The sequence below is a fragment of the Monodon monoceros genome, unplaced genomic scaffold (genome assembly GCF_005190385.1).
Source record: "Monodon monoceros isolate NGI ecotype Baffin Bay Population unplaced genomic scaffold, NGI_Narwhal_1 Super_Scaffold_13, whole genome shotgun sequence".
Taxonomy (NCBI): Eukaryota; Metazoa; Chordata; class Mammalia; order Artiodactyla; family Monodontidae; genus Monodon; species Monodon monoceros.
Window position 1 is genome coordinate 76,342,813 of NW_021703769.1, and position 19,060 is coordinate 76,361,872.

The 19,060-nt window shown below is 48.3% G+C and overlaps 1 protein-coding gene across 3 annotated transcripts in view; it reads right to left on the minus strand.

Moving 5' to 3' along the window:
- RCC1L (RCC1 like) overlaps positions 1 to 19,060 on the minus strand; it is a 32,677-nt gene that overhangs the window by 5,870 nt on the left and 7,747 nt on the right. The window contains exons 2-11 of one of the 3 annotated variants that reach the window (XM_029221297.1): positions 16,132 to 16,261; positions 13,866 to 13,994; positions 12,947 to 13,013; positions 12,352 to 12,403; positions 10,555 to 10,639; positions 7,847 to 8,028; positions 4,892 to 4,979; positions 3,882 to 4,055; positions 1,446 to 1,531; positions 523 to 631 (exon numbers count right to left, since the gene is read on the minus strand). In XM_029221297.1, the coding sequence (XP_029077130.1) occupies positions 554 to 631; positions 1,446 to 1,531; positions 3,882 to 4,055; positions 4,892 to 4,979; positions 7,847 to 8,028; positions 10,555 to 10,639; positions 12,352 to 12,403; positions 12,947 to 13,013; positions 13,866 to 13,994; positions 16,132 to 16,261 (1,071 nt within the window). In that variant the 3' untranslated portion in view covers positions 523 to 553. Of the gene's footprint in view, positions 1 to 522; positions 632 to 1,445; positions 1,532 to 3,881; positions 4,056 to 4,891; positions 4,980 to 7,846; positions 8,029 to 10,554; positions 10,640 to 12,351; positions 12,404 to 12,946; positions 13,014 to 13,865; positions 13,995 to 16,131; positions 16,262 to 19,060 lie in introns of those variants that run through there. The other 2 variants (XM_029221295.1, XM_029221298.1) reach the window with 2 other exon arrangements.

Sequence of the window (19,060 nt, forward strand, 5' to 3'; positions counted from 1 at the left end):
TCTCTCCCTCCCTCCCCTTCCCTCTCCCTCCCTCTCTCTGCCTCTCCCCTTCCCTCCCTCCCTCCCTCCTCCTTCCTTCCTTTCTTTCCTTTCTCCTCCTTACCTCCTTTCTTTCTTTCATTCCTTCTTTCTTTGATTCCTTCTTTCTTTCCTTCTTTCTCTTTCTCTTCCTCTCTCCCTCCCTCTCCTCCTTCCTTCCTTTCTCTTTCTTTCCTTTCTCTCTCCTCCTTACCTCCTTCCTTCCTTTCTCTTTTTTTCCCTTTCTCCTTACCTCCTTCCCTTCTTTCTTTCATTCCTTCTTTCTTTCCCTGTCTCTCTTCCTCCCTCCCCCCCCCTTCTCCTCCTTCCTTCCTCTATGGCTGCGTTGGGTCTTCGTTGCTGCACATGGGCTTTCTCTAGTTGCAGCGAGCAGGGGCTACTCTTCGTTGCAATGCGCAGGCTTCTCATTGTGGTGGCTTCCCTCATTGCGGAGCACAGGCTCTAGGTGCGTGGGCTTCAGTAGTTGTGGCACGCAGGGTCAGTAGTTGTGGTTCACGGGTTCTAGAGTGCAGGCTCAGTAGTTGTGGCACACGGGCTTAGTTGCTCCGCAGCATGCGGGACCTTCCCGGACCAGGACACAAACCCGTGTCCCCTGCATTGGCAGGCAGATTCTTAACCACTGCGCCACCAGGGAAGTCCCCCTTATTATTTTATTATTACACATTTCTTTTGCACTTTTACATGTGTTTTTTAAAAAATGCTTTACACAACCTCAAAACACGTTAAAACCTAACCTTCAAAGAAAACACTTAGGCACGTACACACACGCGAACACACGCAAGTGCACACACACGCGTTCACGCACACAAGCGCCCGCTCCTCTACACAGACCCTATCTCTGGAAGGGAACAATGAAACCAGAACCAGTCGCTGCCTCTGGGACAAGAGACGGGAGACTTATCTTTCATAATACATTTTGTACCACGTCCATATGTTCTGTATTCAAAAAAATAGCCTTTTTTTTTTTTGAAGAACTTAAAGAACTGACTTAGTAAACGACACTAAGATAAACTACAACTTAAGAAGGAACCCTCTTCCCCTTTAATTCTGAAATGAGCCTTTTTGTGTAACTGCATCCTCCCCTCAGAAGAGCCTTCATGTTTCACTCTGATGGCTGTGGTAAGGCACTCTGAACATTAAACATCCTGCTTTCTTTTAAATCCTCTGTAAAACAGTCCTCTCCACTGGCCTCTGTAAACAGCTCCTGGCACGTCAACTTCTTCATCTCAACCCTCTCCCTCTCGGAGCCCCGAGGCACCCGTGTGCCCGAGGCCGGCCTCCGAGGCCGCTTCTTACAGGCGCCACAGGGACTGGAAGCCCGGGGACCCTGTGCCGGCCGGGCTGCCGCACGAGGCGAGTGTGCTCTGCGGGCACGCCGCCCTCACGCCCACCCGGCCCAGGCTTACCCTCCACGGGAAGTACTGGTCTTCCAGGCGACCGATTCCCAGGCACCCTCGGATGTTCTTGCCCCACACAAACAGCTCTCCTCTGTCTGCAAATAAAGAAAAACGGCTTGGTTGGGGCTTGAGGCCAAGAGCAAGTCTCCAAGAGGAGGAAGGGTCATGAGAATAGGCTTTCTAGAACCAGGTACAAAAAGATCAAAGTTAAACTTCAGTTCCTCCCAGGCATTAATGCTTTCCCATACCAAAAACATGTCCCGGCCCAGATTCATGCTGTGTCCCTCTCATGGGAGATGAACACATGCCTGGAGGCGGGCCCGGGCCCGCTCTGTGTGGCCCTTACACACACACCCTCATCGCCCACTTATGTCTAACCAAACCCTGCCCTCCACAAATCCTGAAATCTCGGCATCCTCAAATCCTGGTCACGCCCTGACAGAGTGAGAAGTAGGACAATTTGTCATTTCTTGTCTGGGTCTCCACATTTCAGGAGCATTTGGTCAAGTGACACACGGTGACTGGGTGCCTCTTTGGGTCGAGTGTACATCTGTGTGCTAGGAGCTGGGACAGCATGGGGACTGACACGCATGTTCCTGTCCTCACGGGGCTGGAGCTAGTTGAAGAGCGAAAATTAAAACAAATGATTAAACCAACAAATGCATGTTTTCAAATTGTAAACAGTGCCATGAAGGAAAAGGACAGGCAGGGTGCTGGAGGGGCAGGCCAGGAGGCTGAATCCAGACTGGGGCTCTGGGAACGCCAGCTCCAGGATGGACCCTCAGGCTGGGCAGGGCCCTCAGTGCAGACTTCCGTCCACACCAGCCGGGGGCATCCTCGGCACGGAGGCCCCATTTACCAGCCCCCTCTGGCAGAGGCGCTGGTCATGGAAGAAGGGAAGACATGGGGGAGCCGGCACTGACACAGCCGGCTAAGAAAGTAAGGGATCCTTCTGGGACGCGCTGTCAGAGCCCTCTGGTCCTGCTGCCGTCCGTGGTCTTCCACCTCAGAGGTCGTGTTTAACAGAACAATTCAGTCTGGCCCCCAACATGTTAGCAGACCTCAGGGCAAACCAGAGGAAGCCAGGCTCTGAGGCTCCCCCTACTGAGGGACAGTCACTGGCACTTGGAGGGTGGCTGTTGGGTCTTGGGGGAAATCTAGGTAGGATTTCATTCCAGTGTGACCCCAAATGGCCGCATGGCACGACAGCAGACAAAGCAATCTACCCTAGTCAAAGACTTCGTCCAGGTTTCCAAGTACATGACTTTGCACGTAGTTTAAACCTTAAACATTGGGGAAATAGGTTACTGTTACCTCCAGAATTCGCCCGCACTGACTCTCTCTGCTACATCAAAATGGCTTTAGAACGCCAATGTGGCTCAGACGCATTTGCAGATGAAGGTGGCTGACCCTGCGTGAGGGGTGTGAGGGGTCCTCCACCGCGGCGCCACTGCTGCCACCCAGTGCCTCAGCGCACAGACAACACTCCACCCACCTCCACAGCGGCCCACGCGCCGCTCAAGCCCCAAACCCTGAAACGCAGACACTGACTGAACGGCAGTGAGGACTCTGCAACAGCGCGCTCGCCTGCAGCAGTCCTCAGAGCAGCGCGAGGCCGGGGAACACAGACGAGGACCACCCAAACTGACTGTCCCGGCCCAGATGTTTCTAAAGGAAACAACAGCTTGCCGTGAGACAACACGGTCTTTCAATTGCAAGGAAAAAGTGAATTTACTTGAGAATCACAAAATGAAATTTAGTTCCGTCTTACTATTCAAGTCAACTAACGAGGAGCAAATTGAGCCGACAGCCGCGGTGGGAGGACGAGAGCTGTAATCAAGAAGCGCAGACACGCGGGAGGTCTGCAGAGTAACTTTGTATGTCATGGCTTTGTAACTGGGCAACCCTCTGAGAAAACCTCCATTTCAGCCCCCCTTCGATCACTCCCCCCAGCACTTTGGAGAAACCGGGCACATCCACCCCGTCAAAACCACAGGACGGTCTTATAAATATGCCTCTTGCCACCCCACGCTCCTGGCTCGGATGAGGGTCGGGCTTGGCCAGGGACCGGGATGAAGCCCCCCATGCTCATTTCCTCCTCACCCACCACAATGTACCAAACCTCCGCGGGTCTCCCCCAGCAGCCCGGCCCACTCGAGAGTCCCCTCTCCCACCACCGACTGCGTCCACTTGAGAAAAGTCACTGCAACGCCAGCCTAACCACAAACCAAATGAACTGAAAACACACCTCCCGGGTGAAAAGGAGACACACATTAGACCACCTCAAGCCAAACAACTTCTGGATTAGCTGCTCTCTTTAATTATCCACACAAGGGTGCCACTCCACTGGATGGATGGAAACTGAGAGCAGCCCAGGGTTTGGGGCTGAACCTGAGAGGGTGAAGCTCGGTAAGGCCTTGGGGCCACACGGGCTTGGTCACTTACTGGTGAGGGCGGCGAAGTGGCTGAGTCCACAGCGAATGCGGGAAACCTGGACTCCTGGATTGAACTCCGTCAAGCCAAAGAGAGTGGGTGGAATCATTTCTGGAAGGGCAGTTTCCATGAGGTTTGGTCCTTTCCCAAGAATTCCATAGCCCCAGACGAAAACATGTCCTTCTCCTGGATTACAGGAAAAACAACGGTCAGGAAGTCAAACCAAGTGCAGCCCTCCCTCGCTAGAAATTCAAACCGCACCACCAAGATGCATTATATCCACATGGACTTTTTTTTCTCCCCTCTTCTTGCTTGGCAAGAACATGTTGATATTTAAAATAATGTTTCTTTTCTCCTCTTTCAAATTCTTGCTTGTGGAGTGTGTCTAGCCAGCTAACCAATCTCACAATACAAATGTCCTACATCTTGAGTGTGCTGGACGGGGCCACTCCATAAATCAGCCACAACCCCCACGTGAACACAGGAGAGCCTTAGAACGGCAGCTTTTCCTAACAGCGCTACGTCTCACACGGATCAGAGACCAAGCCAAGTACACACACAACTTCTGGCTAGATTCTAAAATTCGTAATGATTTTCAGGTCATAAAAAGTTTACTCATCAGTGGTGCCAGACGTTTAATCCCAGGGGCTTGGCTCCCAGTACCTGAACCCGAAGGCTCTTCTCCTATGTGCCCGTGGCTCTTAGCACGGCCTTTCTGGAGAAGGCAGGCCTGGGGGCTTTGGCCCAGGCTTCGGGAGGGAGCAGTACTTCATCCTCCACTCCAGAGGTTTGCAATAGTTACTCAGCTCTATGCTGGCTGTTTGTCGACCTATAAATCATGGCTGTTATCCTTCTGTCAAGAATGTCACCCTCACCCTCTATTAACTGAACTAAACTAACTAGATCTTCCCACAACCGTGCTCCCCGCACTGAAAACCACAGCCTGAATCCAGCGGACACCAACCCTTCCTCACCCAAGCCACCCACAGCTTCCCAGCAAACTGCCTGCGAGAGGGTCTCACCGTTTAGTACAGCACAGCCTGTGCCCCCACTCGCAGCCTGCTTCACCCGCCCGACTCCTGAGAAGGGCAGGCTCCGGGGGACGTTCACCTGAATCAAAGGAAGGGACCACACTGCTAGGAAGACAAACCAGCGAGAACTTGGAAATACTGTTTCACATACAGAGTAGGTAAGTCCCGGTTCATTCATTCCCTCCCCATATATCTCCTGAACATCGTACACATGCTAAGCTTCTAACTGCATGCTGGGAAGATGACAGGCAGCAGGAGAAGCAGTCCCGCTCTCAGACTGTAGTCCAATGGGCGAGGCAGATGTCAGCCAAACCTAACACGGGATGAATCTGTGCTGAATGCAATGAAGGAGAGTACAGGGGTCCCTGGCGTGAGTGTCAGGGGACCTGATCTGGTGTGCGGGGAGGGGCAATCAGGAGTAAGCGGGCCAGGGGAGAAGAGAAGGAAATCCTGAGGCAGCGAGATGGACCTCCAAAGGGAACAAGGTGAGTGTGGCCCGTTCAGGAGCTTACACAAGGTCAGAGTGGTTGACGCAGGGGCACAAGGGGGAGTATCTGTAAGATGCCAGTGGGCAGAAGGGAAACCAGATCACGCAGGACGTTGTTGATGATGGCAAGGGTTTGGTCTCTATCCTAAGCACAACAGGGAGGCAGTAAGGGAGAGGGACGTGATTTCTAGAGGGGAACGTGAGTGGACATGGGTAACAAGGGAGAAGGGCCAGGATGTCGGGCTGAGCATGAATTCACCCCGGGATGTACTGAACTTGCAGTGCCTTGAGACGGCCAAGTGGCACTTCTGCTCAGAGTGACAGATGGGAGGCTCAAGGGTTGGGAGAACGAAATGTGGCCAACTTAGCTGTCCAGCAGGATTTGGTCTTGGCACCCGTACTGAGAAATAACTTTGCAAGATAGATTTTAAGTGCTTCTGTGACAGCCATGAATCTTTTCAGAGTCACTTGCAAATGGAGACAGCTGGAGGGTAACAATCCCTCAGATGACTCCAGAGGAATAAAGGGGCTTTACTGATCCGAGATGGCCTGGTGTCTGCCGCCTGGCTCTCACAGCTTCTCTACCCAACTGGGCTCTGGCACAGGGCCCTCGGCAAAGGCTGAGAAACGCTCCAGCAAAGAGCCACTGGAAACGCACCACTGTTGTCACTGACAGGATGAGGCTTGGACCACGTAAAGAATCATGGATGCGGTGGGCTGCTTCCAAAACAAGTGACCCGTCTGTGCTAGTCACACCATGGATAATCTGCGCCCTTGTGTGTGGGAGTTAGGCCTAGGGACTTGCTTCTAAAGAACAGAATTCCAGCAAACGTGAGCAGAAGGCACTGCCAACATGAACTTACGAAGCACTGGCTTCCGTCTCACCGACACGCTCTCTCGCCCTCTCATTGGCTCACTCGGCCGAAGCCACGCTGTGAGCCACCACTTGGAGAAGCCTGCATGGCAAGGAGCCGAGGAAGGCTTGGACAACCACTGTGAGCTGGCCAAGCGCCAGCGAAGACCTGGGGCCCCAGGGCCAACAGTCCACGAGGACCTACACCCTGCTGCCAACCACCAGAACGGGCCCGGAGGCAGGGCCTTCCCAAGGTGAACCCCAAGGTGACACCAGCCTTTGAGAGACTCAGAGCCAGAGACCCAGCTAAGCCACCCCTAGGTTCCTGACCCACAGAAACGGTGAGACAATAAATGTGTGTTGTTTTAAGCCGCTACGTGTTGGGGTCCTCTGTCATGCAGCACAGATAATGATGACACGACCCTAGATCTGCCCTCACAGGAAGGCCGTGGGAGACACTGATCTCAGGCCTTGCTATCCGGAAGGCCAGTCCCTCTTCTAAACATTTTATTTGCTGTTTATCTTATGGAAACAATGAATCATTTCAATGACCACGCTTTCGTCTCTGTTCTGGCTACTAGAGAGCTCAGAGCCACATCTGCAGCCACTTCAAGCTACTGTGTCAGACCACAGAGGATGCACTGTTTCATCCAGTGAGCTGATCTTATCCACTTGCACATGTCTCTTTATCTATTAATATATATTTCAAACCCTTCTGTATGTTGTCAGAAGCTTGATGACATCCAGTCCTTATCACTTAGAGATCCATGCTGATTTATGGATATGATGTCTAGGATTTGCTTCAGAATAACGCAGGACAGAGCAGCAGATGGAATTACAGATGCAGCGAGATTGGCCATTAGGTGTATGGGGCTTTTTGGAGAGCAGGGTGGGGAGGGTGAATGAAAATGTTCTGGAATTAGTGGGGACAGTTGCATAACCTTGAGAATATACTAAAAACCACTAAGTCACACAATTTAAAACAGTAAATTACATATTTTTTTGAACGGGCCATTAGTTGGTAGTTGTTGAACATGGATGATGGATACACAGAGATTAATTATGCAGTGAGGTCTACTTTTTGCTTACATTTGGAATTTTCCTTAATAAAACGTTTGAAACCCTACTGTACTGTACTGACGGTGTGACAGGGAGAGGCCACCAGCAGGACTGCCAATGCCCTACTGCATGATCTAGGGGCCGCACAGGTGTCTTCACCAAGGTGCATACCTCAGATCTGTGTATCTGGGGGTACACACACTAGATGGCAACAAGAGGCCAACTGTGACATCACAGGACCTTATGTAAACAGCCTCACATCCCTTTCAGAACAAGACAGGGCATGCAGACATACCTAAACTACTGCTCTAAACCAGGACTATCTCATCGAAGTATTGATAATGATGGCTTTTGCATCTAAGCTTTCTTTCCAGGCTCCAATGAGATTGCCAAGAACTCGGCCGCTTGAAGAGGCAGCCATAGCACAGGTGAGGCCTACACGGCACTCTATACATCACCCCTTCGTGAAGGATCTCTTCTAAACATCCTTAACACTCTATCTCCAAACCCCCAGCCCCAGGCTGCAGAGGACCTCGTGGGGTCTTACCTGTGTGGAGTCCGTGACAGAGGCCAGCTGCAGGTACTCAGAGTTCCCCCACCCGAAGAGGCTGCCATCGACCGACACAGCCAGGCAGCAGTCCCCGTAGGTGGCCACCTGGACAACGTTCACTCCGGCAAGGTCTCCAGCCAGCTTGGTGGGTGCGCTGGTGATATTGTAGTGACCCAGACCTGGAACAATGGAAAACTGTGTTACTTACTTTTAATTGTTTATTCTTTTAACAAACACTTGCATTGACCTACTATGTGTCAAACACAGTTTTAAGCACTTTGCAAACGTCAACTCAAAATCCTAATCTGTCATTCTACATGCTGTACAACTTCCTTCTCCATGTTCTCTCAGAAGAGGAAAAACCATCATAGTAATTGTTTACTTTTAAAACCCTTGATGGGACTTCCCTGGTGGTCCAGTGGTTAAGACTCTGCGCTCCCAATGCAGGGGGCCAGGGTTTGATCCCTGGTCAGGGAACTAAGATTCCACATGCCACAACTAAAAGATCCCGTGTGCAGCAACGAAGATCCCTCGTGCCGCAACTAAGACCCGGCACAGCCAAAATAAATAAATAAATAGAATTTCAATAAATAAACAAATAAATAAATAAAACCCTTGATATTTTCTAAGTCTGATTCAAGTTACATACCTTTTCAGGATGAAACACCAACACACAATGAACCTATCAGACCTTGTATATTACATACAGGCACACCTCGTTCTATTGCACTTCACAGATACTGCATTTTTTACAAGTTGAAGGTTTGTGGCAACCCTGTATTGTCAAATGATGGTTGGCACCTGGGAGGCAGTATTTTTTAATTAAGATACGTACATTTTTTAGACATAATGCTATTGCACACTTAATAGACTACAGTGTAGTGTAAAGATAACTTCCATATGCACTGGGAAACCAAAGTTACAACAAGCAATTCCTAATGCACTGCTGGGCTTGCTAGAACATAAACGAAATCTCTAAGAGCCCATCCCACCTCAGCCCCACACCCCACACCATCCCCCAACTACAACAAATCAAAACTGGCAAACTGGTGTGGTACACAGTGACCAGAGGAAAAGACGGGGCTTGCCCGGAGGACAAATGTCACCGTCAGCACTGCAATGGAGAGTAACCCCTGGGCAGCAGACCAAGGTAGAACCCTGAACCACAGACTCGTGCTTGTACCAGGCTTTCTCAAAGGGGCCCAAAGCAGTGTCAGACTGGCAGCACCCCTCGGCAACAGGCAAAAAGCCTGTTATTATGTACTCCATATATAATAAAAAAGATTTTTAAAAATTAATTCAAAATGTTGAAGGGTTATGAAAAAAATAGGATGCTGAGATAGAAACTGCTTTAGATAGAATGGTCGGGAGCCTTCATTGAAGAGACAACCTCAAGCTGAGGCCTACAGGATGAAAAGGAGAGCACAAAAGAGCATTCTAGGCTACAGGAACAGCATGTGCAAAGGCACGGTGGCAGCACAGCGGAGGACAGGCTCAAGAATGGGCTGCAGGGGCCTCGTGGGGCTGGACTCAGAGCCTGGCAAGCAAGGGCAGTGGGGCCATGTGACAGTGGAGCTTCTGGAATGGCACCAGGAAACTGTTAACCACAGTTATCTCCAGCGAGTGGGACTTTCACTTTTCACCATATTCCTTGGTCTATGCTGTCAAAATGTATCAACAATTTCATTCTTTTCATGAAAAGCTGATTTTTAAAAGTTACCCACACCAAGATTTTAGAAAATAAAAAGAAGCTTCCACTTTATAGATAAAAAAAAGCACATTTTAAAAACTGGCATTGTAATTAAATTAGGACACTTAAATTGACAATACTCACTGCTAGAGAGGTTATGATTAAATTGATACTTCTATACATTGCTGATGGCAATATAAACTAGTAAAACTTTTGGAAAGCAATTTAACAACACATTCTGAAAACAATAAAAATATTCTAATCCTCTGACCCACTCCTGGGAATTTATCCAGGGCAACACTCCAAATGAAAGGAAAAGCTAGATGGCTACACATGACAAATGTCATATCTCCAATGGCTACTGCACCCCCCAAAAAGTATGCCTCCTGACAACAGGGTAATGAGTAATCACCTGACAAAATGATTAACTCACCTTATGGTACATTAGTTTGATGCTGTACCATACAAATATTAAAAACTGCAACTGAAAATTATTACCAACATGTAAAAATGTTTCATGTAAATTTAATGATAAAACAAGCATATAAAATCACACCTCTGCTATGATTACCATAAAAGATGTTCACATATGAACAAGGACTTGGGAGAAAACATGAGTCAAGGAACAAAGATGATGTGATGAGGTAGCAGGGTTATAGAGGATTTACGCAAGATTTAAATCTTAAATTTAAGGTCCTCCCTTCAGACAAATATCAAACACAGAAAAATAAAATATACAAGGATGATAAAGCTTATCCCTCATTCCTCCCTCCCTTAATCACATTCTTCTCAAATGAGTTAAAATCGAGCTCCCTTTAGGTGGCATTTGTCTCTTAAAAGACTCAGACTTGTTGCAGGACTCTCCAATCCTCTATCCGATCCGGGGACCCAGTGAGGGGGACAGGAGGGGACACAACAGAACAGCATTCCCAGGAAGTGACAGGAGAGGGAAGAGTCAGATGAAGGCAGTGGCACCATCCCACAGGGAGGGGGGCAGGGGTGGGAGGGACGCTACCTGTTTGCCCATCCGCGCCCCATCCACAAGAATACACTTCTCCTTTATCCGTCAGGAACAGACTATGGTCCTGACCGCAGGCGACCTATCACACAAACAGAGGTGAGGTTGGTGAGAAGGAATCCTTAGAAGCCGGTGTCCTGATCCAAGTGCCCAAAGCCGGGCACCACTCCCCACGGCTCCTGAGTGCCAAGGGGGCTGGGCTGGTAGGCTGTCCTGCTCTGCTCTGCATCTGACTCTTTCTCATTCCAGCACAGCCCAGCTTGTGTCTCCTACTCCCCTGAAACTGCTCTTGCTAAAAAAAAAAGAACAGTGCCAGGTGTCCTAAGGAGCGAAGCCGGGAGCTCCCCACCCTCCTCCCTCATCCATAAGCCTCTCTCCCACACCCCCCAACAGTGTCCCATCTTTGTCACTAGCTCAGTCTCCACTTCGGACCCTACAGGGCTGGAATCCTCCTCTGAGGTCTGCCCTCTGCCCTTCTCGCTCTGCACGCTTCCTGGGAGATGGCACCCACCCCCACGGCTTCTGCTGCCACCGCCACGTGGTCATCTCCAGTCTCAACCACTCTGCTGAGTCCCAGACCTACTTTGCTAAACTGCCTAATGAAAAGCACCATTTAGCAAACATTCCTTACGCCAGGCACTGTGCTAAGTCAATGACCAAGGCCACCCAGTAAGAAACCGAATCTCAGAGAAGTTTGGTAACTTGCCCCAAGTCACCCAGTTAACATGTGGACAAGCAGGGACTTAAACCCGCATCAAGGTGGCTCTGAAGCCTGGGCAAGATGCACACTCCACTCCACCGCCACCTTGGAAACAAGTTCCCTCTCCACCTGCTCCTCACCTCCCCTGCTCCGGGACTCTGCCACCTGGGCCAAGAACGTCAGCGCCACCCATCTGCCTGTGGAGTCACACTTGGCTCCTTCTAGCTCCCTCCCCGCCCATCTAATCAAGCCTCGAATCTGGTCAATTCTCCTTACGTCTCCTCACCTGTCCCTTCTCCCCACAGCTTCCCACCTGGACTTCACCTCCTCCCTCAACTTTATTCCATAGCCAAAGTTATCTTCTTAAACAGATCGTGACCTGGCTGTCACTCACCCTGCTCAGAACCTCTGGCAGCTCCTGACCACCAAGAGGACAAAGTCTAAACTCCTTAATGAGGTGTACAAGACCCTGCATCGTCCCCTCTCAACCCGTCTTCCAGCCGATTCCACCCCGCCCCACCGCAGGCAGGCACACCACACTCCAGCCACACTGCATGCTCTTGGCACCATCGAGCCTTCAGGCTGCTCCTTCTGCCATAACACCTTTCCTACCACCCACCCCGGCCCAGCTGGTCAGTTCCTCGGCTACCTCCTCCATGACGCTGTCTCTCCTTCCAGTGCACGCCTGGTAGACGTAACTATTCTCCTTCTGGTGCTTTCATAAGTGCTTTCGGTAGACACTCATTTACATATTTAAGCATTTAAGTATCTACTATATGCCAGGCACTGTACCCAAGCATGGGTACAAGATAAAGCAGCCTGGGACACACACAGCCTTAATATACTCTGAGACAGCTAGTTTTTATAACCTGCCTCCCCCACTAGAGTGTTACCGCCCTCCCCAATTTTTACTAAACTTTGTATCCCCACAAGCTAGCGTAAATCCTGGCCTATAGTAGGCAGGCAATATTTACTAAAATAATTTATTAATTCAGAAAATCCCCCTAACAATTTGCCATCACCTCACCCAACTTCCACCCTTTCAAAATCACCCCCAGGGGTGGGACCAGTGGTTCTCAGCCCACGTCTCTTACCTGGACCACCTGTCCATCGAAGTCCTGCATCCTATGGACTTTGTGACTTTCACTACAGCCAGGAGCAATTTGGGGAGAACCAAAAGATATGGTCATGATAAGCACTGTGCGATTCTGGCCCCTCCCGTCACCCCAACTAGCAACCTCCCCACACACATAGCAACGTTAGGGAAACTCTCAAGGTCAAATATAAGGAAGAGGTAGGTCTGGGCATGAAAGGAAAAGGAAACAAAATCCTTCGGTGATTTTAATATGCTGCAGATTTCTGACTGGTGTTTAGACCTACCAGCATAATGTGAGGAACTAGAGGGAAATTTTTTTAAAGACTAGAGGAATTTTTAAGTTAATCAATTTGGTGAAAATAACAAACAAAATCAAAGAAGTTCCACGCATCACAGTCAATGCTCACACGCCCTCCCTCCCACCTGCACCGGAAAGATACTCTCCACAGCCTTCCAGTGAGTTCTCACTGCTCCTCTCCAGCATGAGGAACCTCGAGTTTCACTGCTCTGTGGGTCCATCACATCATAATCACTCAGGGGGTGTTTAATGCTTGACACAATTTGGAGAAGGGGTAGTCCTTTCGGGAACTCACCTGTAAACTTCATTTTCGACCACTTTTCTTCCACACTGCCCGTAAGAATTGTTCCCCATGCTGAAGACTACAGGATAACACCGCCAATTAAATCAGCTCTGCAGGTTCATGGAACCCTCAAATGTCAGGACCGGAAGGGGGTCTCAAAAGTGGCCCTATTCTGACCACTCACCCTAGCTGCCCCTTGGCTTCCTTCTCCAACATTCCCAGCCTCTGCAGGCACCCCCCACAGGTGTGCTGGGGTCCAGGCTGGCCGCGAAGGCCTGGGCCACTGTTGCCGTGCCTTCCGTCTCCCCACCCGGGCCCTGGTTGCGCTTCTCAGGAATTCCACAGTGTGAGGCGAGCACACTCCATGAAAGGCCTCAGCAGCCCCCATTCCCTGTACCTGTCACTAGGCTGCCCTCAATGCCAAGCTCCCTCTTGAAAGAGTTCCTAACGCCACCTTTGCCTTTTCCTACAAAGCACACTTAGCCAAAAAAAATGAAATTTGAAAACGTTAGTCAAGTTGACCTTTCCCTGGAAACAACCGCTCTTCTAGAGAGCGCCGGGGTGAGCCAGGAGCCTGGACCGTGGAAGCCCCCCACCTAGAAGCAGTGTGAGCAAACAGGCTGCTTTCAGTACAAGGGAAAAAGCCGTCTACACACATGGTCGGCTTGGTGGCTCCATGGCTAAGGAGCAGGGGGCCAAAATAAGGCTGCCTGCTGTGCGCCATCACACTTATAAATACCTGAGATTTTCCAAGAACCACAGAGGGCAGAGAACACGGAAGAGTTAGCAAGGGCTGCCCAACACAGCTCTCCTGAAACCATCCTACTGACTTGCTTGGGAAATGCCAACAGCTTCACTAACTAGACGTGGCTCAACTGAACGAGCCGCTTCAGGCCCAACAGCGGAAAAGCGGTCCCCACTCTCCCATCACCTCCTTCGCTGTCTGTCAGAACCAGAGAGTGGGCTCTGCCGCAGGAGACCTGCAGCACCTGCGTCTCCTGAGGTCTGTCCAGTGGCAGTGGGACGGGCGAGGGCTCCAAAACATACTCATATCCCCTCGCTGAAACGAAAAGGACAAGGTGCACATACATTACACTGCCTGAGAGACTACATTAGTGGCAGAGCTAAGACGAGAACTCCAGCCCCACTCCCAGCCCTTGGCCTCCATCACATGCTGGGTTATTGAAAAGCAGACTTATTTAAGAAATCTCTTCCCACGTCGTTTAACACCTTCTGGATTTTTTTTTCACACCCCCTGCAGTGGAAGGGCAGAGTCACAACCACTGGACCACCAGGAAAGTGCCACCTTCTGGATTTTTAAGGAAAGGAAAAGCATTTTCTTCCTGCAATACCCACTAGAATTTCTAGTAAAGTGAAGAACAGCATATACAGTACGATATCACTTAGATTAAAAGGAAGTAAAAAGAATACATAGATGCATGTGCTTGCATATACATAAAATCTCTCTAGAAACTGTTGACACAGGTTGTCTTCAGGGAGAAAAACTGTGCGGCTGGGAGGACAGAGGTGGAAAGCAGACTTTTCTCCATATATTTAACTGCGTCTTTAGGATTCTGAGGTATGCAAGTATGTTATCTATTTTAAAAAGAAAATTTTAATATTTAAATAAGCAAGAGAGGGGGAAGTGTTTTAGAAGGCACTCTAAAGAACGTTATTGCTCTTCATAATCCTACTGGAGAAGCCAGAATGGTCTATATAGGGAATTCCTATGGTAGGTTTTAAACGATGAGCTTTGGAATATTTATAATGGAGGCTGGAGTTAATGAGAATAACTGCAAATACACTGGTTCTCAACCCACTCCCCACTAATGACCCCTCTCTTTTCTCCTATGAACCTCATGTTTAAAAACATTCTGTCCTGGGGACTTCCCTGGCGTTCCAGTGGTTAAGACTCCGTGCTTCCACTGCAGGGGGCGCAGGTTCAACCCCTGGCTGGGGAACTAAGATCCGTCACGCAGCATGGCGCAGCCAAAAAATTTAAAAATTAAAAAAATGAAAATGAAAACATTTTGTCTACCAAATATATGGCCTTATTATTATAGTTGCCTGTTAGTTGTTTTTTTTTTTTGTTTGTTTTTTTGCGGTATGTGGGCCTCTCACTGTTGTGGCCTCTCCCGTTGCAGAGCACAGGCTCTGGACGCGCAGGCTCAGCAGCCATGGCTCGCGGGCCCAGCAGCTCCACGGCATGTGGGATCTTCCCGGACCGGGGCACGGACCCGCATCCCCTGCATCGGCAGGCGGACTCTCAACCACTGCGCCACCAGGGAAGCCCCACCTGTTAGCATTTTTAGTGGCTGATATAATTTTCAAACAGAGCTTTTGATCAGCATGAAATAACGGATTTATCACAATAAGATGATGTAATTCTAAGCAAAACCAGATGCTGGACAATGCTGTTAGTGTATAGAGCCTTATTAGCTGCAAAAATACAGTACTTTAAAATACTAAAACGTTACATCTCCTATTACTATCTTCACTGACCCCCAAGGGCCTGGGAAGCAGTAAATACATAAATTTAAAGGGAATCTGAAGTGTTACAGCTCCTTTTTAAAATAAATAAATAAATAAATAAATGGAATCTGGCTCCACATCCAACTACCAATTGACAGGAAATATAGAGGACAGAGGATCATGTTAAACAGTACCACAGGGATGCATTCAGCAAACTCCAGACTGGAAACTTCTACAGGATAATCAACATGATTTCTTCAATAAATAAATATCAAGGAGAAAAAGACTGACACAAACTCAAAAGTCTTTTAAAAGTCTTATCAACCAGGGCTTCCCTGGTTGTGCAGTGGTTAAGAATCTGCCTGCCAATGCAGGGGACACGGGTTCAAGCCCTGGTCCAGGAAGATCCCACATGTTGCAGAGCAACAAAGCCCATGTGCCACAACTACTGAGCCTGCACTCCAGAGCCCGCAAGCCACAACTCCTGAAGCCCGGGCGCCTAGAGCCCGTGCTCTGCAACATGAGAAGCCACCGCAATGAGAAGCCCGCACAACACAACAAAGAGTAGCCCCCACTCACCGCAACTAGAGAAAGCCCACACAGAGCAACGAAGACCCAATGCAGCCAAAAATAAATAAATAAAATAAATACATTAAAAAAAAAAAATCAAAGCGTGCTTTTTCAGACCAATCACAGCAGAGAGAAACCGAGGTGAGAACGCTCACTTTTATCTTTCCGGCTCCTGTGAAATCCAAGCTGAGAATCTTTGTTGAGTCCCATACCCCAAACTTTTGTAACATCCTTGGTTTTAGAGGACAGCAATGTGAATCCATAACCACAGGCAGCAGATGAAATCTGAAAAAAAATTCCCATAAAGCACTGACTGATTTGTGACATCAAGTTTTCCCAGCAATAAATGGCAGGTTGTTTATCCATTCCAAGAACACACACTATTACTATAGCAACTAACATTTATTGGACGTTTACTATGTGTTAAGGGCTTGATATGTACTATTTCGTTTAATCTTCACAATCACCCAATGGTCTAAGTATCAAATCATCCCCATTCACCAAGACACAGTCTCGCAGAGTAGTTAAGTTGAAGACTACCTTATTTTGAATCTTGGCAAGACCACAGGGTTTACAACTGGTAGACCCTTACCAGCTGTGTGACCTGAGATAGACTGCTTAACTTCTGTGTCTGTTTCCCTCTATTATAAAAGAGATAACAACAGTGTCTCTCTTATTGGGTAGCTGTGAGGACTAAATGAGTTAACATAGTTAAAACCCTTAAAGTAGGGACTTCCCTGATGGTCCAGCGGCTAAGACTCAGTGTTCCCAATGCAGAGGGCCTGGGTTCAAGCCCTGGTCAGAGAACTAGATCCCACATGCCGCAACAAAGATCCCACACACTGCAGTGAAGATCCCGCGTGCCACAACTGAGACCCAGTGCAGCCAAATAGATAAATAAATAAATATTTTTTTTAAAAAAACCTTAAATAGTACCTGACCTAATGTAAGAGCTATATAAAGTATTTATTATTAGTGGTGGTGGTAGTAGTAGTATTTGGTAGATAAGGAAATCAAGCCTCCTAGAAGATTAAGTAGCTTGCCTAATACAGTCTCACAGCTAGTAAGTGGAGGCTGTCTGATTGCAGAGTGCATGTTCTTAACCCTTATGCTACACTGTTATACTCTCAAACCGCCACTGCCATGAAGAAGAATTAGTATTACAGCTACCGTGAATATAACACATTGACAGGGCCAGTGTGTTTGCTGGGTGTTTTACCCACACTGTTATCAATCCCCACATTCACTGATCAGATGAGGAAACTGAAGCTTCAGTGGGGCTGGAAGCACACCAAAGGCAGCCTGGTTTTAGGGTCAACCCCCTTTCCATAATACCCAGAGTGGCCTGAGGCAGTCCTGGTTTACACCTGATGTCCCAAGGTTCACTCTCAAGCAAATGATGACAAATTACATGGTCACCCTGATGATTCCCCACTATCTCTTGGTTGTTTACAGTTTACCAAAGGCGTATGTAGTCGTCTCAGAGACTACATGTAAATCTAACCTAATCCTGATGAAAATGCCAGCTTTCCACTGATAATGAACAAACGTGAGGTTTTTCTTTTTTTTTTAACTCCAGCATTTCTTGAAGAAAGCGAGCTAAATACTTCTTTTAAATTTGATGACTTGTTTAATCAAGTCATCCAAAAGTTATATATCCCTCCTTCTGTCTTGTGACATTTTCCTTCATAACATTCACATGGAAGGTACATACATGTACACTTGTATTAGGAAACAAACAAACAAAAAAACCCTCAGTTCTCCAGCCTTCTGGAATGGCTCCACCTCCACAGAAATGACCCACTGGGGAGGGAGGAGCCAGCCCCTGACCACACAGCAGGAAACATAAAAAAGTGAGTCCAAAACTGATGCCCAGCACACTACGATTATTCTCATCTGTTTACTCAACATTCAACAAATATTTGGGAAGCACCTACTGTATTATTAAATCTGCTAATATGTGAAAAGGCTTTGAACAATACCTGACACAGAGTCAGCATTAAGCAATTTTTTTACAATAATATGCTAGAAGGGGACTTTCCAACTATGGTGGTGTGAAGAGGTTAGTGAATCTCTCCCCAAACAACAAGTATAAAACTGGAGAAAACTGCAAAAAACAAACCCACAACCATTTCAGGGCTCCGGAAGTCAATCAAAGGCAAGTAAATGGAGAAGTTACTCATGAAGGGATGCTAGAACTACAGGCAAGAATATCAGGGCTTTGTAGACCTCTTGTCCTGGGCTGCTCCATCTACCGCAGCTCAGGCAGCACAGAAGTTAGAAAGGGCAGAGCTGGCCATGAAAACCATCAGCTTTGTTACCAGAAAGGACAAACTTAATTTGGGGTAGAAGGTGAAAAGTCATGCTCCACAGCAAACTCAGCAGGAAACAAACAAGGAAGATCCACAACTCAGCGAGCCTGAGGTTGCAATCCTGACTAGGGTACGAGGAGGACCAGCCAGAAATTTAATGGGAAGATCCTAGAAACGAGAGAGCCAAGGAAGGCTCTCCACACAAGCATGGTTGACTGGGAAACTGCACAAAGGAGCTCCCAGCGGAAAGAAAAGCTAAGGCAGACTTGAGATCAGGCTGAACTTTCAATGTGGTCCCCAAACCACACACAGAATCAAAAGTGAAGGAGAGAAAACTTATAAGCTCAAGGTGTCTGAGCACAGCCTCTGCCCAACTCACTGGCTGACCACAAAGGTATGCAGATAAGGGGCAACCCTGAAGAAGCCTGGCTAAAAAAAAACGGCAGTGCGGGGAGGGGAAGGGAGCTAGGACGGGGAACAAAACAAAAACCCCAAGCAAAGACACTGGTGTCAGTGGCCGTGCAGAGCAGAGGAGACTGACTCCCTAAATTACAGAAAAGTTACCCCACCTCCAAAAAAAACAAAAACAAAGAACTCAAGGAAGATAATATCAGAATCCAAAGTTGTTATATCCAAGAGCCCAGTTTTCAATAAACAAGTACAAGACATGCAAAGAAAAAAGAAAGTGTGACCTATATTGAGGGAGGAAAGCAGCCAAGAGAAACTAAATGGACCAAGATGTTGGATTTGTGAACTATTGTTTGAACTATCA